General features: G+C 36.4%; 1 protein-coding gene across 3 annotated transcripts; it reads right to left on the minus strand.

The window, feature by feature from the left end:
* Positions 1–527: 527 nt before the first annotated feature.
* On the minus strand, positions 528–23,432 carry LOC137387532 (uncharacterized). Of its 3 annotated transcripts, XM_068073981.1 has the most exons (5): positions 21,778–21,864; positions 19,039–19,130; positions 12,133–12,229; positions 5,947–6,167; positions 528–1,912 (listed from the first exon to the last, which is right to left on the minus strand). In XM_068073981.1, exons 4-5 carry the CDS (start codon positions 6,071–6,073, stop codon positions 972–974), a joined length of 1,068 nt encoding a protein of 355 aa, XP_067930082.1. In that variant the 5' UTR covers positions 6,074–6,167; positions 12,133–12,229; positions 19,039–19,130; positions 21,778–21,864; the 3' UTR covers positions 528–971. The 3 variants fall into 3 exon arrangements, with proteins under 3 accessions (XP_067930082.1, XP_067930084.1, XP_067930083.1); XM_068073983.1 differs by lacking the exons at positions 19,039–19,130; positions 21,778–21,864 and adding an exon at positions 23,319–23,432; XM_068073982.1 differs by lacking the exon at positions 19,039–19,130 and having other exon boundaries at positions 21,778–21,865.
* Between the last annotated feature and the right edge of the window lie 236 nt (positions 23,433–23,668).

Here is a 23,668-nt window from a genome sequence, read left to right on the forward strand (position 1 = left end):
AGAGCCTTGAGAATGGCTGTCCTGCCATACAAACCACCAGAGGTCATGCCGGCCTTTGTATCACCAGATAAATGGTTTTGCTGTCTGTGTCTAAGAGCCCGACTAATTCAATTCTTATGTGCTTGTAATTGTGTCTAAGTTTCATTACCATTGCTTCATTTGTTAATATCTTTGGACAGTTACAACTCGAAATATTCTGCCTCAATATTTTATAAAAATTATATAGCATTTTTATTTTCAATGTTTTTCCAACAGCTGTAAATGTGATTTTCAATCGTGCATACAAATAAAAATTGGCACGCACAGTTGACAAAGAACCACTACACACTATTTGCTCTCAAATGGGTGGCTTGTCTTGGTGCCAGTTTGATAAGCATGGAGAGCTCAGTGACAGCAAGATGCACTATTTGGATTGAGACAAATAAAACATGCGTTCCACTGCATTGCAATGGTACTTGACAGAAAGTATTTGAAAATGCTTGATTGCGAAGAGAAAAATTGATTGTATGAGATGGGGAAATGATGGCTGAAAATTAGAAAACTGTATAAGTCGAGTTTATGCTTGTAGATATTCCAAATAATTGAACAATTAAATAATTCAATTTAATTTTTACTGCATCATAAAATGTGTATATTTTGATGTGGACAAAAAGCGCAGAGCTTCATACCTTTTACCATAAACACTTTTTAAGAAGGTAACTTGTGGCCTGTACAAATTTAATTGGTAGACACATTTATCTGTATAGGTTATCTAAATGTCTCACTAGTTTTGTTATCAAATACATGTATATTTAACAAAAAACAAGAAGGAGAAAGAGATGTCACGTAAAATAAGAAAAAGGTATCAGTATCACAGGTGTGTAAAACAAATATAAATGTGATGCATACTAGCAAAATAACAAATTAAGAGTTATCCATCTTGTTCATAAGAAATCACTTATGGTGGAACAACTCCCTACCCATTGGATGAGTTATGAACTTTTGGATGAGCTGTTAGAATGGATGTATCCAAGTTGCTGAATGGCCTTGTATTGATCAGGAATCTCCATCAGCGCATGCAATGCAAACGCTGCTTCATGCTTGCTTTTTGTAACTGTTCGGTGAAAATTGACGAATTGAAGATTATCAAACTTCCTGCGTGGTAAACCATCGTCATATTCGAACATAATTCCAAACGGTCCATCACCGATGCCGATAGCGATTATACTGAGTGGGTGATCGCTAGCCCTGACTATCGCATCAATAGTCTCCTGCTCACAGACTGCAGAAACTTGTCCATCCATTATGATAATAAGAACATGATATTTTCCCGTCCTTTGACACAATTGTACAGCTTTGTTGATAATAGGAGCGAAGTTGGAAGGTCCGTCCAGTGTCACAGATTTCGCAGTTTCTGTATACGCGTTTATCAACTGTCCATAGTTGCTGAATGGAGAGCCATCGGGATGCAGAGAAAAAATGGAATGTCCTTTGGTAGAAGAGTCCCCGAACCCATAGGAATGTATCACATGATCGCTATTAATAAACGAGAGAGTTTTACCGAGAATGTGTAAAACCTTTTGATAAGGATTATAGATTTTTGATCCATTGGTTTTGTGAAGATTGGCGCTACAGAATGACCTTTTACCTTGCCATTCGTTACTAGCCGTGAAGTCTATGCCGACAATAACATCACACGAGCAGAAGCCAGCCTGAACGAGGGCGCTACTCACGTACTCAAATGTGCTAAATCTATCACAGAAAGCTTCAAATCCTTTCTCATCAGGATTGAGTCCGAGGCTGACCACGATGTCATGCTCCACAAGATCCTTACGCCTTTTGAAGCTTGTCAGCTGCTGCCGGCTTTTACTCCGAAAACTTGACTTGTTAAAACCGTCAACAGTGTCATCTGACCTGCCTTTGACTGTCCCATCTGCGGAAAATTGATATAATAGATCAAAATAACTCTAAAAATAATCAGAGACAATTTAATGCTTTTTGGATGACAGCAAAAAAAAAACTCACAACCAAAAACAGTAATTTTTTTGTTAAAATTACATTCAGCTATGAGCATCTATGTTTTTCAGGAAACTTTCAAATTTCTTAGCCATATCCTACAATTGTACAATATAGATAGATATTTTTTGTTATTCGAACTTATAACCATATTCTAATAGGAGTAATTAACATGACAAAACGTCAAAAATATCTATCTGTAGTGTATTAATAAACTTGGAGTTATCTTCTACTTTTGCAGAGATGTGACTGACACAATGATTAGTCTATCAATGATCTGCAAATGAAGTTGATGAAATATTTTTTGGATAAACTAAATGTATTTTTATAAATCAAGTGTTTGGTTACCCTAGCTTAAAAACAATGAGCTATCAATTTATTGAACTATTAATCTCAAGCTAGGACTAAGGCATCGCCATGTATGCAAGTATCTATACTCTCAAAAGATTCTACCCAATTCGATTATCTGTAGGTATTATGTTTAGCCAATTCCCATGAAACTACTGTATTTTCCCAAACACTATGATGGGTTTGCTATAACACAATCCCCATAAAACTACTGTATTCCCCAACAACTATGATCGGTATGCCATTACCCAATTTTCATGAAACTATTGCATTCCCTTAAAACTATGAGGGGTAAACCATTAGAATGCAAATGCTTCGCTTCTACTATCCTCATATACTATCTATGCAGAAACAATTTAAAGTCATCTTAAATGGATTCAGAGAAACAAATCTGGACTCCTTGAACCTGTTTGACTCAGTTGAAACATGTGGCTGCAACATGTGCTCATAAGCATCTGGTACCCTATATTGAAGCACCTGAAGGGTTCAATGACTGAATCAATTACTTTATCATAATATTGATAGGCACAAGAAGTGAAACAGCAGTAAATGCTATGATTTTATAGAGTTTTATACGATTCAACAACATCGAGTCAACTTAGGATCAGTTTACAGGTGGAATCTACTATATAAACGGCAATCGTTGTCTGTCTGTCTATCTGTCTATCTATCTGTCTGTCCGCCTTATAGAGCGGTCTTTTCTTTTATCGTCGTACGAATTTCGGTCGTACGAAGCGAACTGAATTAATATGTGTAGTAACGGTAAATAAATTATAGAGTGGTCTTTCTTTTTCCATTCGGTCGAACGAAGCCAACCGAATTAATATGAGTACTAATTATCGTAATTTCGTAATATCGTAATTTCGTAATATGGACTATTAGCCGCTACTTTTCTCTGACGATTTGAGCCAAGCGGCTTATATAAAGGTGTGGCGATTCTGTTGTTTTTCTTTCACCGCTCGAGCGCATTAACCGAAATCCCCTGTTAGCACGCTTTTTAAACGGCAAATTTTCTGCCGTGTTAAAAAGCACCTTTCCTGAGTTCTGCGGCCTACACAAAGGTGTCTATACAGCTATACAAATGTACTATTCATTAAATAAAATAAATTAATGAGTAGTTATTTACATGCAATTAATATTTACTGCCAACGTGTACTGAGAAGGTCACATAAACGTTTGTTTCTTGGAGCCACTAGAAAAACGCATTTCTCACCTACTAAATTTCCACATCAAAAAGGTAAGTGTTTCTTATACGATGTTGTATTGTCTATGAATTGCCACATCACCACTACTTAATAACGTTGGATTTGCCGCTGTTCGTGATAGTGGGTCATGTTCATTTCCTTCAGCAGCCGAGTTACTAATTTTTTTCCAGCTCTGAGTAGGCCTACTGTAACTTACTATTACAGAACTTGCACGAGTACTCCGAGGGTTGCGATACGCTATTGTGAAAAGAAAGAGAGCAGCTGCTATCGACTTACTGTCACCCTGCATCAGCCATGACCAGCTATACGTCGCCTGCACAAAAGTAGGCACACGCCGAAAACTGTTTCTTCATACGCCCGACAGAAAAACCAAAAATGTTGTCTATCCGCATGTGTTGCGTTGAACTAAGGGAGAGAGAGAGAGAGGGAGAGAGAAAGGGAGAGCGAGGAGGAGAGGGGGGGAGAGAGGGAGAGCGAGGAGGAGAGGGGGGGGGGGGAGAAAGAGAGAGAGAGGGGGAAGAGGGAGGGAGAGAGAGAGGGGAGAGACGGAGAGAGGGGAAAGAGGGAGAGAGAGAGGGAGAGCGAGGAGGAGAGGGGAAAGAGGGAGAGAGAGAGGGAGAGCGAGGAGGAGAGAGGGGGGGGGGGGAAGAGAGGGAGAGAAAGAGGGAGGGAGAGAGAGGGGAGAGAGGGAGAGGGGAGAGAGGGGAGAGACGGAGAGAGGGAGATGTAACTGCATAGTTGGCGTTGTTTTACAGTATGAAAGACAACTCTCAATAAACCTCTTGTTGTACAAGAATCTGATCCCGTTGACGGGTAATGCAGCTAGTAAATTATAAACCAGTGCAGTGATACGAATAGGATAGAATATACACTGACAGCTATGTCATTACTTACATCAAATATTTGTAAAGAAACATGTTGGTACTGGCTGAATATCAAACAGATTAACGAACCTCTATAAATAACAATGAGCTGTGTTCCTTTCTAATACAGTGTGTTCTCGAGTTACTATGACCCTGTTACACAATTTTTTCGCCTAACGATGTGGAATATGATATTTTTTGACCCTCACCATATGATATTTTATTTGCCATACAATATCAACAAAAATTTCCCTCAAAATTCCAATTTGACATGCGGTGTGCTGAATATGTCAGAATGTGCTATTTGTCGAAATCTCTCCCACAATGCATGAAAGAGCTCACTTTCTCTCAGTTCAACGTTAATCGTTATAGTGGAAACGAAGCCAAAACAGAGAGATGAAACAATTTTAGATGATGACAAAGCTGAAGCTTAGTTACCTCCATTTTAAACCTTGGCTTTAAGTATGTGTTTACTAAGCTAAACTTATTTAAGTTAAATTCAATATTTATGTTATACGCACGTCTTGAAGGTAAGAACTCCCTACGGTACGTAGCGCACATAGTACATTGTAATGTTACATTCAATTGCAGATCATAACCACTACATACACTAAGTTACTGTAGGCAACTATACTTACCAAGGTTAACATAATTTTTAATTATATTAATTTTTAATGTTAGTAATTTTTAATATGTACAGTATATATAAAATTTTGATGATTTTTACCATGGGGTGTTTGTATTAGATAATTACTATGGGTTTCTATGCCCCTCTAGACGGCAGTTTCGTCTTACGTTGCCAGCACTTTAACGAATTGATATCGTATGACGAGGGTCCACTGCACAGTTTAATTGCTAGATATTAAATTCAATTTGTTCAGAGATTCGCTGCGTATAAAACTGTTTTGTTAGATTAAAAATTGCCATACAAACACATTGAATTCTATATAACCCATCCCAAAGCTCAAAACTTCATGATATCACCTCCGGTACTTAAATATAGCATTAAAATAAATGCATAAGATAAAATTAGGAAAAAACTAATTATGTTCATGAAAATAAAATTACTGAGCCCAATTATGGTGTTTATTCTTTAAGAAATTGGATTTTTCACTCACAACATCATCTGCCGTGCTACATCACTGTTATAGTGATATTTCACAAACTTTTAACATCTGCTGACTTTTAAACCGCACTATAATAGGACAGTTTAACAGTCAGCAGACATCCAAAACTTGTGTCAATAAAAATTTATTGACTTAAATAATAGCAAAAACAATATAACTAATAAACAAAACCTATAGAACCTCCTTATTATAGCTAGGTAACATAGAGTAAAAAATAACTCGAATTTTCAGCATGTCACCCCTAGGGCATAAACTTATGGGGCTATGGACGCAAATCTGAAGATAATAGAAACTTATTGAAACGCAAAAAGAATAATCCATGCCTAACTTGAAAAAGGAGAGGACACACAGCAGAACCAGCTACAACAAAAACCCTTTTCTACCAGCTATAGCCTCATATGCAGGTACCTGCACCGACAGTGGCAGACTTCTTGGATGGGGTGACTTGAGTAGGCTCCTCAACCTTGGGTTTGTGAAACCAGAAGAGAAAAATAAAGGTGGCTACAGCGCAGTTATACAGTATGAAGTCCCACATGCCATCAGCGTCATAGATCTGCTCTTAATGAACATAAAGACTTCCTCTATGTGTTACCATGAACATCTACACGCTCCCCAGTGTATGTAGTCTTCTAAAATAAGCGTATGATATATTTAGTGTTGTCAACATATGCTACAGTACACTTTGCACTGATCAGCCCCACTGGTGGTGAACACACCAACAAATAAGGCTCTACTATAATAGTCTTCTCTCAATCGGCATGACGATGAGGTACAAGGCAATTTGTAAGGTAATGCAACTGATAGCAACTAATAAAGTTGTCAGAAAGTATCTTTCTTCGTCCATTGGAACCACGCCAACTACCAACTCCCCGCCAACTACCAAATCCCGGGCAGGCCCCTGATAAGGAAAACCTTATACATGTATGTTGCAGCGGGAGGGTGCTACAAGCCAACTTCACATAAGCCTTGTGAATGATGCAAAACTAATGCCATAGTAACTGCATACCTGAAATGCATTAGTTTGTTCTCTATAGGAATGTAATACAGAGCCATTATATTTTTTCGTTTTGACCATAGACCTATTAACTATACTAACTGTATTAATTATGTATAGCTAATAGGTCTATGTTTTTGACCCAGTCATTGACTAAAGTGTCTTACTAACTGAAGCATTTTGTTGCTAAAGAGCAGCCAACTTAAGGCAAGTGCGCCAAATAGCTGCCTAGATTAAAAAATGTTCATCTTGCATGGCCTGTTCAGTTGTTCATGCTAATCTGACTGCAATCTCAGCACGGCTTATGATAACTGCGAGAATATATTTTCTCGCAAAATATATTTTTGTTGATATTTCCCTGAAAAATAACATATTTTCTAGGTAAATATGTTATTTCCCCAGAAAATAATTGCTTCGGCCCCTCATGGCAACGTGATTCAACAAAGAAGTCATTTACAACAACGAAGGTTAATTAGATGATGGGTCTTTGCTAATATAACATCTTAAATAATACTAAATGCCATTAGAAAAAATCATATTATATAAATTATTGGAAATTATCCGTTGTCATTAGTATGACATTGCTATATTTTTAAAGACAATCAATCTTTATTATAGTACAATCAGTCTATCTATCTCTGTGTTTCGAGCCACAGTTTGAGATTGAGAAAAAGATTCCATCGTACTGGATTCAAACTCATGGCCGATTGACCGATGAATACTCTATCAACGGCACCAATCAACTACCTTCCAGCATTTTGGAATGATTGCATGTTTATTCATTACACTTGATGATCTCTTGATGATCTCCAGACAATATCTAGACGATCTCTAGATGATCGATCATCGCTAGACTACCAGGGTCCTTGTAGAAATAATAGGCCTACTTGACTTCTTCTATAGATTTTTAATACACCAACAAATCATCATATGGCAATAATAATAAATGGAAATATATTAACCAAGGCAGGGATGGGGTTTGTTATTGTTCAATAAATAGCCCACATCCGGGGCGAATGATTATCTAAGGCGAAGTTAGTGTGGCGTACAAGCGCTAATTTGTTTACAGACCCATTTCTAGTGGTGTGAGATTAGAAATAATTACATTACAGATTGTAAACTAACCTTACACAATGCAGATACTAGTCGAGATTAAAACTCTGCTCTGTTCTGTACTATTACTGACGAGCTTAACATATCAGCTAGAGTTTGTCCAGTAATATAAGAGCTTACTAGCCTGTGTTTTGACAAGGAGTTTGAAAGACAACCACAATAAATATAGCCTTAGATATTCTGACAAAACTAGCCATAAACAGATCACAATCACCTTTCATTTGTGATAATTTCTACATATAGACTTGTATGATACACTTGGTATATAAAATTTGGGCAAATATTTGACTTAATATCAATTTACTGTCCAACATTGAACTTTTGGAAGTGTCTTAAAACTCTAGGTTTTTGTAAATCAGTACAGACTTACAAAGTTCTTCACGTATTTTCGCTTCACGGTGTTCAAATAATATTAAATGGTATGCGCTTCAAACCTGTCAACTTAATGTTTTAGTCATAAAAACACATATATATCATAGGGACTAGTGTGAGTGGTAGAAGAACGATTAAGGTATCGCTTTATAACAAATTAAATAAATTAATTGTAGAAAAACACAAGTACTTATAATGAAATCAATCCATCGTTTTTGTTGACGTCATCAAGTCATTTGCACATGCGCTCGTTCGCGAAAAAGCCACCATATTTGTACAAAACGATCGTTTTTCTTTGATTTATTAGTACTTTTAAGTGTTGTTTTGATACTATAATAAAAAAATTGCAAACAAAAACATTGTTTTCAAATTATCATTGAAAAAGCTTCGTGTTTCTAACGATAAAATTGTCTATAAAGATGGCCGACAACGATAAAATGACGTCACGAAAAATTGAAGGATTCTTTAAAAAATCTGGAAAACCATATAGTGGTTATCATAAAAAATGAACATGATGTGACAGAAGGCGAGCTTGCAATGAGTGAAAGCGAAGAAGCTGGGCATGATAACGAGAAATAAACACAAAACTCAACACCACAACGAAGATATATGCATCATATTCAAGTTAATTTGAGGATCACATAAGGTTAGACTTACTGCATATCTCTGTCACAGCTTCAACTAAAATCACTATGTTGCCTGTATTCTCAAGCCTATGACCTGCATTCTCCTATCTCTAACACAAATGTAATCCAGTAACGAAAATCCTTTTATTGATATTTTGAGGCGGAGTGTCATGATCAAAGCCGTAGGGACCGAATCCCCGGCCACTGCGGTCACCAAACCTTCCTGCCATAGAAAAAAAGCTTGGTCGCTGATGAGCAGACTTAGACGATTGAGTAAATAATCAGAAATCCAAGCGATAAATAAATTGAAAAATGTGCAGAGCCCAGCGAAAAGCAATTGCATAAAAGAGGAAAACGCTATCATTTTAGCAGAGCAAGCGCAGGCTCTCTGCATGGTTATTAATCGTTGCACACACATTTGAATTCATATATTTATATATATTAGTGATACAATATACATGTATGTTCTTTAGTGACTAAACACTCGGTGTGTTTATTTGTTGCTTGACTGTCTTGTGGAGGGTAAAAGAGCGGGCAGTTTCCTTTACAGGTTATCACTTTGGTATTATATTTTTGTTTGATAATATAGTTTTATAAGAAGCATTCGCTTTATGCTATATTTAATAATTAGAGTTAAGTTAAAAAGCTGTGAAACAAATTAAACAAAATATGTTATATTATTATCGGAATGCTTGCTATAACATATAATGATTTTGAGGAGGGAGGAAAGCTCATATCAAGATGCTTATGTAGTTTGACATGACTAAAAAGCAACACAGCTGATTGGGATTGATAGAACATTGAAAAGCTTAATCTGAGAGTATAGCCCCTACAATCTACCCTATCAATATGTAAGCTTTCCATACCACATAATTTGTTATTCAAACTAGCCAAATGTAGCTTTGCGCTCTTGAAAAACCTCAGAGCTGCACATAATGTAAATGTTCCTCCTTCCTGGAAGTTATGTACCAGGACCCAAAAATCAGAGATGATGGTACCCGCAGATATTTTTGTGCTAGGATTTTCCATCCATATCAAATATAATCTTAAACAAAACTCTACAAAATCCTAGAAAAACAAAAGACAATGCTGTAATAATGCATAGTATAAGTTCCAAGCAGGCCAAATGGACAGATGGCTACATAACCATGGCTACTTAACCACACCTACCATAATTTTTGTTTGTTATTGAACAGTGCGAATGCTTGTGTGGGAGCGTGACAACTGATTATACATGTAAGTTGGTCAATGAGGAAATTACTCATGATTGCAATACTCTGTCACTATTGCACTGCCTTTCCAACTGAATATGTACGGTATAAGGTAAAATCTTTATCTGAACATCACCTTCATTTGAACGCCATCTCTAATAGAACGCCACCTCTAATACAATGCTACCGTAGGAAAAGGATAAAAAACACAGCACCACCTTTTAATTGAACGCCACCTCTATTAAACCGTCAATTATTCACAAAATGTTACTAATAATGTCTTGGTTACATTAATACTAATCGATTATTTTGTTGTTCCTGTCCACATAGTGTGGCCATGGTTTTGGTGGCGGTGTACCTGAAAAAATCGATTATCGCACTCATCCGAACAACATTCTGATTAAAGGTATGGCCACACGAGACAAAATTCTCACGAAATCGGCGAAATTTGGACAAAACGATTCGTACGAATTGACTTTTGGACGAATTCGTCCATCGTTGGTTGCGCACGATGAACGAATCCTGAATTGGACGAAACGTCTGAAATTCCTACGAATCGTTGTTTGATTGGTCGGTTGAAAAGGTTAGTTGAATGTTGAAGGCTGTTTTCTTTTGCGCATGTTTGGTCAGATCTAAAAAAGATAACGACTTGCGAGTTTCTAGCCTGCAGTTCCTAACTCGGTTTGAAAACTGTGTACTGTGTTGGCGATTATATGTAATCAGTAGTACCATGGATGTAATGGATTTATTTAATAGAAATATAACTGTTTTGTAGCTAGACTAATATTTTGCTGAAAATTCAGGTTCCAATATGTATTTAATGGAAATATAACTGTTTTGTAGCTAGACTAATAATTGCTGAAAAGTCAGGTTCAAATTTGTATAGTAATTAGAAGAAAAAGTAAAACGGTTTTGTGGGCAAGCCAAAACCTGCTGTAGTCATACAAAATAACCGTTTGCAATGTAGTACATACGTAATAGTTCGTAATAATATTATCAATGTACAAGCTCTATTCAAAAGTATACTAAAAACCATTTACAACAACAGCCTACTACAACTACTCAGTGCAACTAGCATTAGCAGTTTTGTAGTTGCGTAGAAACGACCTTATTAACGCGCAGTTATATTGTAGGCGCCGAAATTAATTTACGTGTACATTCTGCAACCGATTTTAGGAATTAGGAATTGCGACTAGAAACTCACAAATCGTTATCTTTTTTTAGATCTGACCCGCATGTTTGTACTGAAGCAAATGATTGAAATGGAATCGGCTTCAATTTATCACCGCGTTATGATTGGCTAGTTGAAAGTTAGTTTCGTACGAATCCGTGGTGGGGAAACTCCGTGTGGCAGGTCAGAAATTTCATACGAATGGAATTTCCCAGATTAGTTGAAATTACATGATACGTGTGGCCCGACTTTAAAAGTCACTATGATCTAAACCCAATCCATTGTCTTCAGATTCATTCATTATGTGATTTACAACTTGGTGTGAATAGCGGAAACGTTTTGGTGAATGATGAGAATACTCTTCAAGAATATCGTATTCTGTAATAGCAGCCATTGTTATGATGTATTGAAGTCTGTTTTCTAACTCCAAAGCTCTACAGACTTTCCTTCCAAACTTTGAAAGTGACACCATAGAAATACTATAACTGTAAAATGGTTTACTCAAAGTAGTTCCTTGTTAAACTCAGTCTGATACGTCGACATATATGTATAATTGTCTAGCGAAAATGCTGAGCCACGGGCATTAATGTCACTCTGCTCGAAGTAGAGTGCCAAATATAGGTGAAATTAGCATTGCTTCACCATTAAAAGGGCTAAACTTATCTTTTCAAAATTTTGACTAGCTAGTCAAAAGAATAAACATCACCCTTTATTTAAACATCACCTCTAATACAAGACCACTATGAGAAAGAGGATGAAAAACGCAGCGCCACGGAATTCAAATAGAGGTTGTATGGTATCTGTGGACAAAAATTCTATGAGTTTAATAATAATACACTATTTATTACTTCATTTAATCTTTTGCTAACTGATTACCATCTGGATAAAAGCGAATCACATTTTTAAAAGGCTCCAAGGCTACGACACAATGAAATAGGAGTTGTCTTATTGACTTGGGTAATAATGAATTTCTGCTCACAAACACCATACTAAACTGAATCCACAGACAAGGCAAGTTTATATTAACAACAACTTGTGTGAGCTAAAAAGCAGTGAGCATATTTTATAGTTACCTAATAAGTAGATCACCACATGTAAAATACTAACCAGATACACAGTAATGAGAATAGAGACAGGATTTCTCTAGCTTGTTACAGTTTAGTAAGACAGTCCGGCTGATTGGTCAACAGAAGACAGGTAATTCCTAAATCAGAAGGAAATTCTCAATAGAGTTATCATCAATAAAAACAGATATGATAGGAATCTGTAGAGGAAGAAAATTTTATTATCTTAGGAGCTGTAATAAGAAACCAACATGACTACAACATACGCCTACTTTGAAGTACAGTGGACTCTCGCCATACGATTTTTATTAGTTTCAGTGTTGGCATCGTAAGGCAAAAATGTCTATAGAGGGATTTAGAAACCCATAGTAATTATCTAATGCAAACACTCCCTGGTAAGCATCAAAATTTTACATATATGTAGAGTACATCTTGAAAATTAGTAACAAAATAGTACGTTAACCTTAGTAGCTATAGTTACCTACAGTAACTTTAGTGTATGTAGCAGTTATGATCTGCAATAAAATGTAATATGACAATGTACTACGTGCAGTACGTACCGCAAGGGGCTCTTAACTTTGATAAAGAGGTATAACATAGATGTTGAACTCAACTTAAACGAGCTTACTAAACACATATTTCAAGCTAAGTTTCAGTACTAATTTTACTAAATCAAACTTCAAAATTGTCATGGTCTAAAATATTAGCACGCATCTGTGTCCGATTTCATTTTCATTGTGAATAATAACGAATAACAGTGAACTGAGAGAGCTGCGAGCATCCTATTTCTTTCATGCATTCGGAAGGGGGTTTTGACCAATATGCTGCATCTTTGTTACTGAGACGTATTCAACACAAAAACTTCCAAATTTGAATTTCGACAATAATTTAGGTTGATATCATATGGCAAAAGAAAAGTCGAATGGCAGAGAAGAAAAACATCATGTGTGAACTCGTAAGACGAAAAAAACTGTATCACAGGAACATCGTAGCCCGAGTGCGAACTGTACAATAGATTAGGCAGCTTTCGGGTAGCATACTGATGCCATCCTTTGCCTTTTGTCACACAAACTATAAATCTGAAGTATTTCCTTTTCTTCTTGAGTGTATGGTGGTCAGAAAGTGGAACATTCTAGCACAACTAAATGAGGGCGATTATTATTATTATTGTTCTTTTATCATAGATAACCTTACAGCAAATACTTTATTAAGAGTCAGAGACTTAACAAAATATAACAATGGTAAGAAATTAAGTGAAAGAAAGAATGGCTAGGAGCTGGAAATGGCATTAAGGTAAGGCTGGCAGGCAAAGTGAAACAAGATATGACATATATATATATATATATATATAAATTTAAAGTATTGTTAAATGCTTCACCTTCCATTTTAGCTATGTTTGGTTGACAGCCTTCAAAGAGAGTAGATAGATGTTAACCATTACCAAAAAGTATGAAATATTTGTGTATTCCTTTCTAAAACAGCATGCTTATAATAACCACATGTTTAAGCGAGGCTAAACTCACCTTAAAATTGTTGCAAGTCAAACATACTCAAAACTAAAAACTTTGGAAAATAGCTGATAGCCTGCTTTATCAGAGGCATCTGAGCTATTTAATAGCTGTGATGGTATTCTATACGAGCACCAATTGAATTCATCTGATTCATAACGTAGTAAAAGACTTAATCATATCAGTGGATACCAAGAATTCTGTGAATTATTCGTCAACAAAAAACAATGACATCTTAATACACGGGTTCAGTGATCATTTGATCACTTCAGGCTCTTGCTGAAAAGAAAATATTCTCATTAAATTGTGTACCTAAACTGCCTCAACTTCCACCTTTTTATGAAAAGTAATAGAGACACAGTAAAGATCAATTATGTGTAGGTTTTGCTGTTTCCAATATTTTGCTAATGACTACATGACGGAATAAACACGCCTATGGCAGAACATTCTCTATGACTATGGCAGGATGTGCCATACATAGACTTCTGCACGTCTTTGGCACATATGAACCTAAGAATAGACCTCAAATATCACAGCGATAGATTATATTTCACATTTTACAGCCGATAAGACTAACAATGCACGGCAGCGACACGCCAATCGTTTTATCAGAGAGTGAATGCAATGTAGAAACAAGCCCCATCACCGGATATCGTAGGCATTATAGGAACAAATTGGAACAAATAACTATTGATTTGAAGTTAGAATTGCAAGCAGCATCAATAGATTACAAGAATGAATTAAAGCAATTCGGTCAGCTTCCCCAGTAGTACACGCACTCTAGTCAAGCGTCTAGTAGCCTGCCCGAGGTAACATCACTGATGCGTAGATACGCTAGCAAATATACCTTGAAATACCTCAACATACCGCTAAACTTTACTTCTTATCAGAGTGACATTTGACTGACAGAGTCAACATTAAACCATAACTGCCACGAACAACTTTTATCGTATTTACTAGGTAAATCAGACACGCTGATTCCGATTTTGTACACAAAATAAAGATTAGTCCACTAACTTTCAAAGTAATGAAGGTTTTTTTACAGCGTTTTAATATCGGTCTCGAAAACAACACGATCGGCATAACAAGCTCCGCCCATAAATACGTGACGTAACCTAGCTTTTTAGAAACAGAAGTTACGTAGGGAAGTTTATACCGATTTAGAATAATAGAGATGGGTGTTTTAAAATCCAGTAATATCTAAATTCAGCCTTAAAAATAATATCAGTCTTTTCTGAAAGGGAGATAAGCTATTTAACATTGCATATTTAAAAAAGCGTGATAACAACGCTAGCTTGTGATAAAACCACGCTTTTCGAGCTCATTTTTCTCGGCGTTCAGCCCATTTAAATGTCATGTAACAAGCTACGAGCAATTTTAAATAGTTTATATACCTTTCATAAAAAACTGAAATTATTTTACAGGCTGGATTTAGATAATGGGTTTTAAGACATCTATCTCTATTATTCTAAATCGGACTAAACATTCCTAACTTCCATTCCTGAAAAAGCTAGGTTTCGTCACATATTTATGGGCAGAGCTTGTAATGCCGATTGTGTCGTTTTCAAAACGGATATTGAAACGCTTTAAAAAAGCCTAAATGACTTTGAAGGTTAGTGGACTAATCTTTATTTTGAGTACAAAATCGAAATCAGCGTGTCTGATTTACCCAGTAAATATGATGAAAGTTGTTTGTGACAGTTATGGTTTAATTTATGTTTCTCTGTGGCTCAGGATTGATATAGCCTTGCATTATTTAAAAGTATGGCCACACTGTAATGAATTTTTTGTTCATTCTGACCGGAATCATGAAATGAATCAAAAACACTGAATTATTCAACCGAAATTCACAGAATTGTCTGACCTGTGCATGCACACCAAATCGTCAACGAAACGCTTTTAATTGGACAAATAAATTATTAGCAAGCACGATTCTAGCAGCTTTTCTCATTTATATAGTCCAAAACAAAAACTCCACACACAAGAAAAATACTAACGCAATATGCCATAGTAAATACGATGCAACTGGCTCGATTGCGCTATTGTTGGTTCTTTATTGTTCGGACAGCATGGCTACATATTGTTTCTTTTTTAATAATATTAATTTCTTTTTAGCTCAGCAAAAGTTCCATTGTAAAAAGAGTTGCCATCTTTAGCGCAATTAAGGCAGTTGCATCGTACTCACTATGGCAAATCGCGGTAGTATTTTTTTGCGTATCGCATTATGCGTCTTGGACTATATAAATATCAAAAGCTGCTATAGAATCGTGCTCGCTAATAATTTGTTTAGCCGATTAAAAGAGTTCCTTCGCCGATTCGGTGTGCATACACAGCTTAGACAATTTTGTGAATTTTGGCCGAATAATTCTGTTTTTTGTTCTTTTCGTGATTTTGGTCAGAATGAACAAAAGATTTGTTACACGTGGCCGTACTTTATGGGTTAATGTGAGGGTACCGGATCAGGAAGAACTTCTCTGTCTATCTAATGACAAGATGCAATGGATGAGTAAAGCACCCTTTTATGTACCCTGCTTCCGGATGAACACTTTGAAGCCTAACTTTGTAGACACAAGCGAGTGCCCTGATCCTAGACAGTATTAACATCTTTCCATCTACCATGAAAGCTCGTAGGATAAGACAATTCCTTTTGAACTGAATATCATATTGATACTCCAAGCTTGTAGAACTCAGTGAAAAACTCAAGTTTAGTAAATAGTTTTTTACACATTTTTCGAAGATATGATGTGTTAAAGGTAACCAGAGACACATCAGGTTGCAGTACCACGAGTATGATAGTGTGTGTAAATGTAATGAACAGAAAAATAACTAGTTTTAGCGTGAAAGTTCTTGTTGATCCTTCTAGATTTTTCTACTTTCATTCAGTATGTTGTTCAGAAACTGTTGGCAGCCCTTTTTCATTTATTGATTGGTTAAAAATGCTCTCAGTATTTCAGCGATATCTTAAGAATTAATGGTCCAGTTGACCGCACAAAGCAAACAAAATATCGTATAGTCCTGAAATAAACTGGAGATAGAAAATCAAAGTGAAACTAAGGAAGGCGAGTTTACTCGGACATAGGAAAATATGGAAAGACAGTTCCTCAAAAAATCTCGGGCCCAGGCACCAAGGTGTCACTCAAGTATGCACATAGAGTTATCCCCTCTAAGACATTTTCAATGATACTTAGTAGAAATATCCACTGCTATATGCTAAGGCACATTTACTGAACTCTCCGTTAACATGCAGTATCACGGCATCTACATGGGAAGCATAAGCTACACAGATTGATGCAGATTTCAGATATCTTTTCACTGATATCCGGTAAATAAAAAAATACTGACAAGAACATATCTGTTACTTGATGATCATGTATAATGTCAAAAAAGAAAAAGTACTATAGGTTTATACAATATTAAGGGCACACGATCAGTATGCTACACATTTATTACACACATGTGGCTTGTATGCGTAAACAGTTCGAAAAGAACCCTAGCCTTCTTCAGGCCCATGATATTTGACAAGTAATGCGTGACAAGCTTATCATACTTCTAACATAGCTTTCTTCAGAGTCGCTATTCCATAAAAGGCAATCTGATAACTGCAGTTTTTCTGTGGTTTTGCAGAAACAAGTGGAGAACAACCGAGCTTTACTTTAACCAAGACCTTTTCCTTCATGAAACACGTTATATACACACTAGTACCCTAGCAGTCTAGTATGCTGTGAAAGATAATCAGGTTTGATAACTTATTGCGCAATAGTTCCTAAATGCTGCAAAGCAGACGGTTGGTGCAGGTTATAGAGAGTAGGTCTGCCACCCCCAATGTCAGAAGTTCGAATCCCATGATTAGCAATCCTTTTTTCTAAGTATAAGCGTGGCTTCAGACAGACAAGGCTTTTAATATAGTAAAGATTTGGCATGTTCACACCCAAGCAGTAACCCCGATGACGAGTGAAGACCTGTCGTTATAGCTATATATCCGAATATTTATTTGGCTAAATAAAAATTCAAGCTCTGGGAAGGCATTAGGCCTATGTTCTTTTACCAAAGTTGTTCCAAGAATTTTGTAGACGTCTTAAAAAAGAAGATTACGAGTGCGTTGTCATTCCAACATAAGTTTTCAAATGTATACCTCTAAGGAATTCATGTCTACTGGGTTTCGCTGCCAGCAATAGAAACAACATTATACTGATGTCGCAATTGATGGAGAGTCCAACCGTTCAATATTCATCGAGTTTTGGTTTGATTTTCAGAACATTTATTGAACTCTCTTGTGGTCAGATAGTAGGTCTCACATTTACCTAGATTACCACTGAAGATTCAATTCTTATTGTTTCATGTAGCATTAGTTTGCTTTATCGAACAGCAAACAAACCACTGATTAAAACTACTTCAAAACTTACATTCTAGTTTTCTATATTTTAAAATCCTATAAATTTATAAGTTTTTATCACGGAAGTCAAATGTGTCATTGTAAAATGTATTCAACCTTCAGGAGTATTTTTAACAAAAAAAGCTTTTTGTAACTTCAATGCTCACTGCAATTGGCATTTTTAACCGTAAACCACTTACAAACTTTTTAAACACAGCTAGCTGAATTGTGATAGGAGCCATTATAACCAAATTTGATGCTGCCAAAAAAGTTTGTCGCAAGATCTAATTGGCTGTCAGTTAGCGATGACTCTTTTTACATGAATAGTCCATAAAATAGACTGAAGCATACTTGACAACATTCCTCAGTTATCTACTCCATATGCGGGTTCAATAACCCGTGTTACTCAGCTCTAAGACAATCATCTTAATGGAAGTCAACAGCTGACGAAGGAATCAAAACTTGATTTCCCATTCTTACTGTATAAAAAGAGTGACAAAAGGCGTTTCTAGCCAAATAATTCAACTTTATAAATTAAAAGAGGTACTTACATTTCCAGCTTCAAGACACTAATATAACAAGGTTCTAGGGGTAGTTAACAAAAATGCTACTTATTGAGCTTTATGTCAGAGGTGTGGAGTCACGCCTTTACCCAAAACAATTCATTCGCTTTTATTTGATCAAATCCTGTTAGAGTTGAGAGCACAAAGAAGCAGACATCTTTTAAAGTAAACTTATGAAGTATTTATAAATATTTATCAAAGGTTTGCTCCTACTTTCAACGCAAAATGGTTAAAAACAGAAGTTGAAAATTTGAAATGCAGTCATTTCCAGCTGAATACGATGATTGAATACCAAAGACAGTGAGCCCAGTAGGAAAGTGAGTGATGCCATAGTGTTTCCTTGGTATATATTAGGAGCAGGAGATGGTGGGGGAGGTGCTGAAATTCTTAATTTGGTTAGGCATCCAAGGGAAAAAATCTACAGATGCCAGTTAAAGATTAGATCTGAGACATTTGAAACCCTGGCTAGACTTTAATAAATTAACAAATATGCCGATATGACCTACCTTAAACCTCAACAGATCTCCCAAATCAGCAAGTTATCAGCAAATATAATAATAAATCAGAGAGGCTTCCACCTAGTAGCACCGCTTGATAACTACAAAATAAGGTGATTGTCATGTACAGGCACCCACGATCAGACAATGCCTGTACTACAGGGCACTTGTGAAAGCAAATGCAAAATGCTACAGACTATACATGCTCACATTGATTGAGCATTAATCAGTCTTGATTACATACGGCCTGTGTAAACAGGGCTTATCAATATCTCACTCATTCACACACCAGCTAATACTATGCATCCTTTGCATTAGGGTTGAGAAATCCATTTCGACCAATCGGGAGTATCGAACCCCTCTGGCGACCTGACCTGACTAAATGGATGATCAGGTGCAAGCACGATATTAATGACTAACATTCCTATTAGGCATTCCGACGGAATGGAAGAAGGCGCCTATTATCAAACTGGCTTCCTTCTTTTCCATTTAACTCATGAAAGGGGGCTAAGTATACTACGTTAAAAGTAGTATACCTTTAACCACGTTAAAAAACGTGATTAAAATATACTACGTTAAAAAAATGATGTATATTTAACTTTAAATTTCCAAACTTGACAAATATTTAACAGTTGTATGACATGACAAAGAGAATATTAGAAGGCTAATCTCGTACATAGGTGTGGCTATAGAGATAAACCTTCACATGCTCAACAAGGGTCACCATGTCTCTAATGGATACGTAGTTTAGTTATGCATGCTGGTGTGTGCTTCACGATTCTGCGGCAATGCTTTCTTTACAGTCGACAATATTACACACTCTTATTGGACAGTACATGTAGCCGCACTGGTGATACCTTAACTAATAATGCTACAATTTCAAAACTTCTTTTAAACAACAATCTTCAACATTTAATAACTTTTAAAAAGGAAGAAATTATGCTTGAGATAACAGACAAAGGAATGAGTAATGTTTAAACATTCCAAAGACACTGACATGCTGGTCGTAGTGCCAATGCACTTGAAAGCTGTGCTGGCCACATCAATCCATGTATGAGTCTGAATGGCATAGGCTAAAGACTGGTTCGCACTATATCATATCGCCAATAGTCAGCGTTTTTCTTTCGACGTTCATCGTCGATTATGTGAACCCTGAACCGATGGCATTGACGAAGCATCGGGGACACATCGCGGAAAGTTTGCAGCTGTCAAACTTTCCTGATATTTCACCGAGCATCGACGGGCGCCTTTCAAATGTGAACGATTTTGGCGATGGAAATTCGCGGTCGCGGATAGCGTGACTTGTTCATACCCGTTTATGATAGTCGCTGCGAGACCAGTTTTTTATTCCAGTACGCGAAAACGAAGAGGTTTCTTCGCGAAAATTAAAAAAGAGAAATGAAAACACTACGTCACAAAGTATTTCCTGATGCTAATGGGAATGGGTATGTGATAGTGTGAACATTGTTAATATCGACGATCACCGAAGTATTGTGGAATCAACAGCGAGATAGGGCAATATAGTGTGAACCAACCTTTAGCGAGAAAACTCCCTAAATATCTTGATGATGCCGCAGAAAAGATACTTCAATCAATGTTAGACATAATGGAATACCTATGCTGAACAAGTTCTAGCAAAACGATGAGCCTTCAGATGACGACTGGAATTAGATCAGCGATCAATGCGTGCATGTCTAATTGTATGTAAATAGAGACGACTCCTTAGACAATGGGATGTCACAACATCATATGCCAATCGCTAGTATCATTCTTTTGAAGTTACACAGGAGTTCTTTGTTTTGAAACAGTGTGCGGTATTCACTCAAGCATAACAATAGTGTTTCAAATAGATAACAGCTAGTCTACAGTTCCCTACATCAAATGCTTACATCTATGCATAGGTCTCACATCTATGCATAGGTCTTACATCTATGCATAGGTCTTACATCTATGCATAAGTCTATGAAAATTACGAGTTGATGCCAAACCTTTCCAGTAAAGTTCAATAGAACCATACTCATTCCGCAACGGTTACTCATTTCCGAGTGGCGTAACAGTTGGAGATGCAGCCAAGTTTTAATGTTTTTTTAGAATGCTGTACCTTCTCTGTAGAATAGTGACTAGTCAATGTTAAATGTCTTTATTAGTAAAACAGTTACCAACCAACGGGTATGCAAGGAAACCTGTTCTCGTTTCCACGCAGATAGTAAAAAGCAAGTACTTGCATCAAACAGAAAAACAGCGTACAAGTTGATACTGAATAATATCAGTCACAGAGCTGTTGGTAACAAAAATCGATTACAAAAAGCGAACAGTTCATCACTATACCTAAAATCTGCAATCACTATCATAACCAAGTTCGTAATAATTACAGGTAAGGCAGTACTATAACTGCCAATAACTGAAATCACTACTTGAAATTACTACCAGCGACATCATTCAGTAACTTAACCCCTATTAGTACTAGAGTTGTCAATAACTCTAACCCCTATCAGTACTAGAGTTGCCAATAACTCCAACCCATCTTGGTACTACTACTGTAAATACCTGTAGTCATTATCAGTCATAAAAGTATTCCTCAAGACTGATAAGCAGTCACATATGCAACTATGAAGCTATGATGAATAGAGAAATCTCTTAGCTAGACACTAACACAGAGACATAAACCAATACCTAGGTCGGGTGGTCACTCTTAAGACTGTACTTACACCGCTACATATAAACTTAGCTTATCGAACGTGCTCTTACCTGCATGAAAATTATCATCAGAACGCTTCAGTGCCCGGAGTGTACCCTCTGATGTTGACCAGTTCCAACTTTCCTCAGAGAATGTGCCCGATGATGCGATGCGAATAATAATGAAGTCTATCGATAATGGAAATAAGGTCACCAATAGCACACTAGGACTGTAACGCGTTGTATATACTGTATATACAACTCTTTCCTACAAGGACCTTGATAGATAGTGCAATCAATTATTCATAAGAATTAATTTCCATATAATTACGTGCCGATATCTATTGGCCTAAAAGTTAATAGCTAATAACCTCGAGAGATAATGCTATGGTGTAGGAACACAATTCCTATGTTAAATGCAATGAGAAAATAACTCGTAAAGCGTAAACGTGTCTATAATTGTACATGTCTGCTCAGACAAACATTGAGTAGAGAATCAAAGCTAAGGATGAATTGGAGCCAATAATTAAGATGTCTTTGGATTATGCACCATGCAAAAACTGTTTGAGATATTTGACTGCAGAAACAAGTACTGTTAGGTACTCAAACTAAATAGAGAACGTGTTGATGAGGGGGCGACTTTGTAAAGAGTGCAATAAAACTGCTCCCGTTAACTGAGGAAGTGAGTATGACAGTGAATTCCACCCTAATACAAAGTATCTCCAAGTTAAATGCTCACAATCACCAGCTTGGAACCACATAAAACATTTTCAAGGAGTGGCACAACCTCAATCCATCAAAATAATTTTTAAATACGCCGTATTTGATGGTAGCTAACGATTCACCTTACAAATGGGAGCACTACAGTAATGAATCGACAAGGTGAAACAATGGCTAATCTCCATTTCTTTAGATTACACAATTTATACATACCTCCTAATAACTATTGACGATTTTCATAAATATCATAAAGATGAATCTGCACAAGATTTTTGATTTTATTAGAAAGTATCGGTATTTTATATCATTTATGATTGTTTTTGATGTTTGAAGTGATCTGATTGCCAGGATGTTTTAAGATTAAAATCGACAAAACTTGATCATGGCTAAAATGCTCGAAATAAAAATACATGCATAATGGCGTCAATGGTTGTTCTCGTAGCTATAGTGAATATTAGCTATTGCGTTCAAGTTGCAGTATTACGCGTGTCTATTCCGTCGGTACCTTTGCAATTATAGATGTCATAATCACACTTTTGCTTAATCTAACTGTTATAACAACGATCAAGTTTTGTAGATTTTAATCTTGATACATCCTGGCAGTCCGATCACCTCAAACATTAAAAGCGATCATAAATGAGAAATACTGATACTTTTTGGTGAAATGTACTAAAATGTTTTGTGTAAGTTCATCGTTAACATGACAGAATCTGATAATATTAAAAATTATAAAAAAAACGTATTCTAATACTTTCAGTATAGTTCTTCCAAGTTGCTTGTCACTAGGAGCTAAACAGTAGCAAGCTTAGCAATAATAACACTCACAACCTGGTTCTACTGTTTCGGTCTACAGTATTCACCAGAATCATATGTTCAGTCAATATAGTATTTACCTGAATCTTCAAGTAACAATAGGATTACTAGAAGCACATAGTATTTGAGCTGATTTGACCGGCCTCTGATAGCTTCTGCAATTATGTACGTGCGTGCTATACAGGTGTGAAGCATTCCATTTTGATTCCACCCCACGGGAGTTGAGTGGTGCCAGTTCACTTTTTCCATTCTGCAACCAGAAAAAGCGATACTCTCTACTATCACATGTAACAGGGACATGCGAGGTCTACTTCTATCCAACACACTCAAACCTCAACATACAGAGTTAAAGATAAACTTACACAAGGCTAATGTAGGTTTAATCAGGAAGTATCGGCATTTTTATCAGTTGCAATAGTTTTTAACATCT

The sequence above is a fragment of the Watersipora subatra genome, chromosome 2, assembly GCF_963576615.1.
Source record: "Watersipora subatra chromosome 2, tzWatSuba1.1, whole genome shotgun sequence".
Taxonomy (NCBI): domain Eukaryota; kingdom Metazoa; phylum Bryozoa; class Gymnolaemata; order Cheilostomatida; family Watersiporidae; genus Watersipora; species Watersipora subatra.

Excerpts from the sequence above, each read along its gene's own strand:
- LOC137387532 (XM_068073983.1), bottom strand. The coding sequence starts at position 6,073 with ATGTGGGACTTCATACTGTATAACTGCGCTGTAGCCACCTTTATTTTT. Across the intron at positions 1,913-5,946 it reads GTCTGCCACTGTCGGTGCAG|ATGGGACAGTCAAAGGCAGG; the intron begins GTACCTGCATAT and ends AATTTTCCGCAG.